Here is a 9,390-nt window from a genome sequence, read left to right as displayed (position 1 = left end):
CTACTTAGAAACGCTCTGTGGAAGAGTGATGTTGTCCCCTTTTAACATGATCCGGCCTGCAGCAAAGAGAAGGGAAAGAGGGGATTAGAGAGAGCCCAGAATCCGAGAATAATCTCATGTTTTCAGAAAGTATTTTGTGTGGTTGAGCAGGGTTTTGCCCATCACGCAGAGTCCTGTTCCTGCCAGCTGCCCCACACTCACAAGTCCCACGCCAGCCACCGTCCCCGTTCCAGCAGCACGCTCTCCCTGCTGAAAACCCCAGCACTGGGCGCACATCGTTGCTTCTGTCCACCAGCAGGTGGTAAATAAACACTGCCGCTACCGTGGCTCCCGGCTTTGACTCAGAGATCACAGCAAGTGTGAGAATCGCCCAGGGCCACCGGCTTTAGATGCAGCTGAAAGGAGCTGTGACCAGACTCCTCCAGCCAGTGCAGGCCGCCTGGTATTACACGTTTCAAAGACCAGAACTGGCCTCAGGCAGGGACAGATTCTCCTTCATCCAGCAAAATCAGCAGCTCAAAACTCATCAGGGACAGAGATGTAGCCAGTAATTGCTCACGGAACTTCAACATCAAGGCTCGTCACATGGTTGGTACCTCTCAGTGCTGCTACCTAGAAGGCTCACCCGGGCAGGTTTCAGACCGCGCGTCACTCGGGTTGCACAGACACACGACATACCCAGCTGTTTCCTTGATTTTGTCTTGGAGTGAATCTCCTCTGCGTCGTCCAGCACCGAATTCATGTACTCGTCAAAGCCCTAGAAAGCAGCAACAGTGGCAATTAGTTCAGCAACAACACAAACCATCATCAGCTTTGCTGACCCAGGCTGGACAATGAAGACTAATTGTTAGAGAAGTACGAATTTTTTTTCCCTTGTGCTAGTTTTTCTTGACAAGAGAAAATAGGATTGTGAATGAGGGAAAACAAACTAACGACGTAACGCGGGGTCGTGCTGATACTCACGATGATGCAGCCTTCTATCCGCATGTTCACTTGCTCGTAAAGCCACTCCTGGATCCTCGACAGTGGCAACAGGCACGACTGCAACTGTCCTGGTTCCAGTTAGGACAGAGTTAATTTTTCCTCATAGTAGCTGGTAGGGTGCTATGTTTTGGATTAGGATGAGAAGAGCGCTGATAACATGCTGATGTTTTAATTGTTGCAGAGCAGTGTTTACACCAGGCCAAGGACTTTTCGGCTTCTCGCTCTGTCCTGCCAGCGAGCAGGCTGGGGGTGCAGCAGGAGCTGGGAGGGGACAGACCCAGGACAGCTGACCCAAACCGGCCAAAGGGGTATTCCATACCATCTGGCGTCATGCTAAACAATATATAGGGGTGGCTGGCCGGGGTGGGGGGCCGGGCTGCTCGGGGATAGGCTGGGCATCGGTCAGCGGGTGGTGAGCAATTGCATTGTGCATCACTTGTTTCTTACACATTATTATTATTAATACTATTATCATTATCACTATTATTATTATTGTTATTATTATTTTCCTGTCTTAATAAACTGTCTTTATCTCAACTCACCGGCTTCACTTTCCCGTTTCTCTCCCCCATCCCAGAGAGGGAGGGGGGAGGGTGAGCGAACGGCTGTGTGGTGTTTAGCTGCCAGCCGGGTTAAACCACAACAGCCCTTTTGGCGCCCAAGGTGGGGCTCGAAGGGTTGAGATATCGACAGATTTGACCAGAGTGTGTTAAACTAAAATTGGTATAAGTACTGGACCTGCTTAATAGTTGCTAGTCACGATGTTGATTGCCTTAATCTCCAGTCTGCTGTACCTGTATTCCAAATTGAGTTTTATGGTGCGTTACTTTCTGTATGTGCTCCCTGTTGCACTGTTTATCCTTTCCGGGCCCTGGTTTAAGATTGTTATGGTACTGTGCGGTGTAGCAATGGCTTATGAAATGATGAAATATCTGGTCACGACTCTAACCTGGTATTTGTACTCAGCACTGACGTCGACTCTATACTTTGGAACCCATATCTCGGAAACTATTAGCAATTACACCTATTGCCTGTTTTCGTTAGGGAGCCAATCTGTGAAGGGGACAGGGGAAGACATGTTTCCCTACCTGTTCACTCTCCCTTTCTACTTCACCACCACCCTCTTATCCCCCGAGCTAGTTACGGTGGTTCTCCGAGATGTTGAATATCCTTGGGATACTCAGACCAGCCTGCTCTTGTTGTTATGTCTCCTGAATGCGCTTCAGATTTTGTGGAGGGTTAAACAACTACTCAGGAATCTCATCCGGAGATCTCTCTTGAGGCGGGATAGTTGCGAGTGGCAGGGAGTGTGGGAGGATATGGGCAGGTTTCTAGAGCAGTGGTCACCTCCAGTGTTTTGGACATTCACCCCTGAACAACTGCAAAATCCTAAAAAGCTGGCAGAATGCTTGAAAAAAAGGTGTCATGACTCTGGCAGTTCCAAAGTGACACAAATCACTGTAGCGTGCTGGGGTCTGGCTTGTGCCTATCGAGCTGCAATTGATGCTACTAGCAACCTAGCTCCAGCTCCTGCAGCCGCTCCAGCTCCAGCTCCTGCAGCTGCTCCAGTTCCAGCTCCTGCAGCCGCTCCAGCTCCAGCTCCTGCAGCCGCTCCAGCTCCAGCTCCTGCAGCCGTTCCGGCTCCTGCAGCCGCTCCAGCTCCAGCTCCCACAGCCACTCCAGCCCCTGCAGCCGCTCCAGCTCCAGCTCCTGCAGCAGCTCCAGCTCCTGCAGCTGCTCCCACTCCTGTGGCTGGGTCAGAGAAACGAGCTGTAGCAGTGCAAGTTGACCCCGCAGAGGGTATTCCAACCCCTGTGGCAGACCCTGTGTCTGGGTCAGAGAAACGAGCTGTAGCAGTGCAAGTTGCCCCTGTAGACAAGGTGAAAAAATGGTATAGAGGCTCAGGTCGTTTACAACGCAAACAGTCTTCTGCTAAGTCTGGGCATACTGAAGACGAGGCTGGGCCATCAAAGGTGCAGGAGACTGAAGATGAGGATGGGGATGTCGAAAAATCAACAGTAACTACCCGGACTCTATACCAGCGTGAGCTACGAGATGTGCGAAAAGATTTTGGTCGCTGTATAGGTGAGCAGCTTGTCACCTGGCTGCTCCGGTGCTGGGACACCGGAGCCAATTATGTGGAATTAGAGGGCAAGGAAGCCAGGCGGCTGGGATCCCTTGCTAGGGACGCATGCATTGACAAAGCAATTGGAGATGGAGCACAATCTCGCAGCCTCTGGAGGCGTCTCCTGTCAGCTGTGAAGGAAAGGTATCCCTTCAAGGAAGAACTTGTATGTTTACCAAGCAAATGGACCACCATGGAGAAGGGAATTCAGTACCTGAGGGAATTGTCCGTACGGGAAGTAATTTATAAGGACCTAGACGACGCACAAACATCCGCAGATCCAGATGCAGTCCGGTGTACACTACCCATGTGGCGGAAGTTTGTACAGAGTGCCCCATCATCATATGCCAGCTCATTGGCAATGCTAGCCTGGAAAACGGAGGAGAATCCCACAGTGAATGAAGTGACTAAAATACTCCGGCAGTACGAAGGAAATCTCTCCTCTTCCCTAAAGGCCTGTGTCTCAGCTGTGGAGAAACTCTCTGAAGAGGTCCACCAACTTAAAGAGAATTTATCTTCCCCTCCACCTGAACGAACCAGTGTCCACCAGCTAAAAGAGAATGCTTTAGAGAAACTTTCTGAAAAGATCCACCAACTTGAAGAAAGATTATCTTCCCCTTCACCTGAACGAACCAGTGTCCACCAGCTAAAAGAGAATGCTTTGGAGAAACTTTCTGAAAAGATCCACCAACTTGAAGAAAGATTATCTTCCCCTTCACCTGAACGAACCAGTGTCCACCAGCTAAAAGAGAATGCTTTGGAGAAACTTTCTGAAAAGATCCACCAACTTGAAGAAAGATTATCTTCCCCTTCACCTGAACGAACCAGTGTCCACCAGCTAAAAGAGAATACCTTGGAGAAACTTTCTGAAGAGATCCACCAACTTAAAGAGAGTTTATTTTCCTCCCCACCTGTACAAACCAGTGTCTCAGCTATTAGGGGTAAACGTTCATCTATGCAAGGAAGACAATATGGTGGGCACACACACCGCGCCACCCTGTTGTTTTACCTACGTGACCATGGAGAGGACATGAGAAAATGGGATGGAAAATCTACTGTGACCCTAGAGGCACGGGTACGTGAATTGCAAAGGAAAACAATTGGGAAAAAGGAGTTCTCTGAAAGGTTTGCTGCTCCAACTTCCAGCAGGCAGTCCTTTAAACACAGAAATGAAGATTCTGACCAGGACTAGAGGGGCCCTGCCTCCAGCCAGGGGGAGGAAAGGGACAATCGAGTTTATTGGACTGTGTGGATTCGATGGCCTGGCACGTCAGACGCACAGAAGTATAAGGCTTTGGTAGACACCGGTGCACAATGTACTCTAATGCCATCAAGCTATAAAGGGCCAGAGCCCATCTGTATTTATGGTGTGACGGGGGGATCCCAGCAGTTAACTGTATTGGAGGCTGAAGTGAGTCTAACCGGTAATGAGTGGCAAAAGCACCGTATTGTGACTGGCCCAGATGCTCCGTGCATCCTTGGCATAGACTATCTTAGAAGAGGATATTTCAAGGACCCAAAAGGGTTCCGCTGGGCTTTTGGCATAGCTGCTTTGGAGACAGAGGACATTAAACAGTTGTCTACCTTGCCTGGTCTCTCAGAGGACCCTTCTGTTGTGGGGTTGCTGAGGGTTGAAGAACAGCAAGTGCCGATCGCTACCACAACTGTGCACCGGCGGCAATATCGCACCAACCGAGACTCCCTGAGTCCCATCCATAAGCTAATTCGTCAACTGGAGAGCCAAGGAGTGATCAGCAAGACTCATTCACCTTTTAATAGTCCCATATGGCCAGTGCGAAAGTCTAATGGTGAGTGGAGACTAACAGTGGACTATCGTGGCCTGAACGAAGTCACGCCACCACTGAGTGCTGCAGTGCCGGACATGCTAGAACTCCAGTATGAACTGGAATCAAAGGCAGCCAAGTGGTATGCCACAATTGATATCGCTAATGCATTTTTCTCCATCCCTCTAGCAGCACAGTGCAGGCCACAGTTTGCTTTCACTTGGAGGGGAGTCCAATATACTTGGAATCGGCTGCCCCAGGGGTGGAAACACAGCCCTACCATTTGCCATGGACTGATCCAGTCTGCGCTGGAGCAGGGGGAAGCTCCTGAACACCTGCAGTACATCGATGACATCATTGTGTGGGGTGACACTGCAGAAGAAGTTTTCGAGAAAGGGAAGAAAATAGTCCAAATCCTTCTGAAGGCTGGTTTTGCCATAAAACAGAATAAAGTTAAAGGACCTGCACGAGAGATCCAGTTTTTAGGAATAAAATGGCAAGATGGACGCCGTCAAATCCCAATGGATGTGATCAACAAAATAACAGCTATGTCTCCACCAACTAGCAAAAAAGAAACACAAACTTTCCTAGGTGTCGTGGGGTTTTGGAGAATGCATATTCCAAATTACAGTCTGATTGTAAACCCGCTCTACCAAGTAACCCGTAAGAAGAATGCTTTTGAATGGGGCCCTGAGCAACGACAAGCCTTTGAACAAATTAAGCAGGAAATAGTTCATGCAGTAGCCCTCGGGCCAGTCCGAACAGGACCAGATGTAAAGAATGTGCTCTACACCGCAGCCGGAGAGAATGGTCCCACCTGGAGCCTCTGGCAGAAAGAACCTGGGGAAACTCGAGGTCGACCCCTGGGGTTTTGGAGTCGGGGATACAGAGGATCTGAAGCCCGCTATACTCCAACTGAAAAGGAGATATTGGCAGCATATGAAGGAGTTCGATCTGCTTCGGAAGTGGTCGGTACTGAAGCGCAGCTCCTCCTGGCACCCCGACTGCCGGTACTAGGCTGGATGTTCAAAGGAAGGGTCCCCTCTACGCATCATGCAACTGATGCTACATGGAGCAAGTGGGTTGCACTGATTACTCAGCGGGCTCGAATAGGAAACCCCAGTCGCCCAGGAATCTTGGAGGTGATTATGGACTGGCCAGAAGGCAAATACTTTGGGATATCACCAGAGGAGGAGGTGGTTCGTGCTGAAGAAGCCCCCCTGTACAACAAGCTACCAGAAAATGAGAAGAAATATGCCTTGTTCACTGACGGGTCCTGTCGTATTGTGGGAAAGCATCGGAGATGGAAAGCTGCTGTATGGAGTCCTACACGACGAGTTGCAGAAGCTGCTGAGGGAGAAGGTGAATCGAGTCAGTTTGCAGAAGTAAAAGCCATTCAGCTGGCTTTAGATATTGCTGAACGAGAAAAGTGGCCAGTTCTCTATCTCTATACTGATTCATGGATGGTAGCAAATGCCCTGTGGGGGTGGTTACAGCAATGGAAGCAGAACAACTGGCAGCGCAGGGGCAAGCCCATCTGGGCTGCGGCATTGTGGCAAGATATTGCTGCCCGGGTAGAGAACCTGGTTGTAAAGGTACGCCATGTAGATGCTCATGTGCCCAAGAATCGGGCTACTGAAGAACACCAAAACAACCAGCAGGTGGATCAGGCTGCTAAGATTGAAGTGGCTCAGGTGGACCTGGACTGGCAACATAAAGGTGAATTATTTATAGCCCGATGGGCCCATGACACCTCAGGCCATCAAGGTAGAGATGCAACCTACAGATGGGCTCGTGATCGAGGGGTGGACCTGACCATGGACACTACAGCACAGGTTATTCATGACTGTGAAACATGTGCTGCAATCAAGCAAGCCAAACGGTCAAAACCTCTTTGGTATGGAGGACGATGGCTGAAATATAAATATGGAGAGGCCTGGCAGATTGATTACATCACACTCCCTCAAACCCGCAACGGCAAGCGCCACGTACTTACAATGGTGGAAGCAACCACCGGATGGCTGGAAACATATCCTGTGCCCCATGCCACCGCCCGGAACACTATCCTGGGCCTTGAAAAGCAAGTCTTATGGCGACATGGCACCCCAGAGAGAATTGAGTCAGACAACGGGACTCATTTCCGAAACAACCTTATAGACACTTGGGCCAAAGAACATGGTATTGAGTGGGTGTATCACATCCCCTATCATGCACCAGCCTCTGGAAAAGTTGAACGATACAATGGACTGTTGAAGACTACACTGAAAGCAATGGGTGCTGGGACATTCAAAAATTGGGATACACATTTGGCAAAGGCCACCTGGTTAGTCAATACCAGGGGATCTGCCAACCGAGCTGGACCTGCCCAATCAAACCTGTTACGCACTGTAGAAGGGGATAAAGTTCCTGTAGTGCACGTAAGAAACATGCTGGGTAAAACAGTCTGGGCTACTCCTGCCTCAGGAAAAGGCAAACCCATTCGTGGAATTGCTTTTGCTCAGGGACCTGGATGCACTTGGTGGGTAATGCAAAAGAATGGGGAGGTCCGGTGTGTACCTCAAGGGGATTTGATACTGGGTGAGAATAGCCCATGAGTTGAATTGTAGTATGTTAATTATTATATAATAATGTATGTCATCACTACCATGATTGCTATATATCATAGATGAAAATGGTGATTAATTAGAATGTATTGGACAGAGTGTAACCTGAGCATGACATAAATGGTATGGAATAAGGGGTGGATATCTGTCCTGGTTCCAGTTAGGACAGAGTTAAGTAGCTCATAGTAGCTGGTAGGGTGCTATGTTTTGGATTAGGATGAGAAGAGCGCTGATAACATGCTGATGTTTTAATTGTTGCAGAGCAGTGTTTACACCAGGCCAAGGACTTTTCGGCTTCTTGCTCTGTCCTGCCAGCGAGCAGGCTGGGGGTGCAGCAGGAGCTGGGAGGGGACAGACCCAGGACAGCTGACCCAAACTGGCCAAAGGGGTATTCCATACCATCTGACGTCATGCTAAACAATATATAGGGGTGGCTGGCCGGGGTGGGGGGGCCGGCTGCTCGGGAATAGGCTGGGCATCGGTCAGCGGGTGGTGAGCAATTGCATTGTGCATCACTTGTTTTCTTACACATTATTATTGTTAATACTATTACCATTATCACTATTATTATTATTATTGTTATTATTATTTTCCTGTCTTAATAAACTGTCTTTATCTCAACTCACAGGCTTCACTTTCCCGTTTCTCTCCCCCATCCCAGAGAGGGAGGGGGGAGGGTGAGCGAACGGCTGTGTGGTGTTTAGCTGCCAGCCGGGTTAAACCACAACAGATTCCAAGACGCCTCATCACCCATCATAGAAGAACTCGTTGAATTCCACGACCACGCCCTAATCGTTGCCCTAGCTATCTGCAGCCTAGTTCTCTACCTTTTAGCCCACATACTAACAGAAAAACTCTCGTCCAATGCTGTAGACGCCCAAGAAGTAGAGCTGATCTGGACAATCCTACCTGCTATCGTCCTGGTACTCCTCGCCCTCCCATCCCTACAAATCCTCTACATAATGGACAAAATCGATGAACCAGACCTCACCCTAAAAGCCATCGGCCACCAATGATACTGAAGCTACGAATACACAGACTTCAAAGACCTATCATTCGACTCCTACATAGTGCCCACCCCAGACTTACCCAACGGCCACTTCCGACTGCTAGAAGTTGACCACCGCGTAGTTATCCCAATAGAATCCCCCATCCGCGTGATCATTACTGCAGGAGACGTACTCCACTCCTGAGCAGTCCCAACGCTCGGAGTTAAAACAGACGCAATCCCAGGCCGACTAAACCAAACTTCATTCATTACCACCCGGCCTGGGATTTTTTACGGACAATGCTCAGAAATTTGCGGGGCTAATCACAGCTACATACCCATTGTAGTAGAATCAACCCCACTCCCACATTTCGAGGCCTGATCGTCCCTTCTATCATCATCCTAATCATTAAGAAGCTATGCAACAGCACTAGCCTTTTAAGCTAGCCAAAGAGGGACTTCCCCCTCCTTAATGATATGCCACAGCTTAACCCCGCACCATGATTTTCAATCATAATTATAACCTGATTAACCCTAGCACTCCTCATCCAACCAAAACTACTAGCCTTCACCACAACCAACCCCCCATCAAATAAGACCTCCCTCACTACCAAACCCACACCATGATCCTGACCATGAACCTAAGCTTCTTTGACCAATTTTCCAGCCCCAATCTATTCGGCATCCCCTTAATCCTACTATCCCTACTCTTCCCAGCCCTACTATTCCCGTCCCCAAACAACCGATGAATCAACAACCGCCTTTCTACTATCCAAACATGACTCCTTCACCTAATCACAAAACAACTAATAGTCCCACTCAACAAAAATGGCCACAAATGAGCCATAATATTTACATCCCTAATAATCATACTTCTTACAATCAACCTTCTAGGCCTCCTTCCAT

The 9,390-nt window shown here is 49.1% G+C and overlaps 1 protein-coding gene across 1 annotated transcript; it reads right to left on the bottom strand.

Annotated features, from left to right (window-relative positions):
- LOC308187006 (small nuclear ribonucleoprotein E-like) lies at positions 1-1,062 on the bottom strand (the record flags this gene model as incomplete). The annotated part of the gene is made up of 3 exons (XM_080609164.1): positions 1-56; positions 679-757; positions 964-1,062. Coding segments are annotated over 3 exons (234 nt in total), but the record flags the coding sequence as incomplete, so codon positions are not given.
- Positions 1,063-9,390: the final 8,328 nt, after the last annotated feature.

The sequence above is a fragment of the Anser brachyrhynchus genome (genome assembly GCF_964034855.1).
Source record: "Anser brachyrhynchus genome assembly, contig: SCAFFOLD_69, whole genome shotgun sequence".
Lineage (NCBI taxonomy): Eukaryota > Metazoa > Chordata > Aves > Anseriformes > Anatidae > Anser > Anser brachyrhynchus.
Note: the sequence above shows the minus strand (reverse complement) of the source record. Positions and strands in the feature narration are given on the sequence as shown.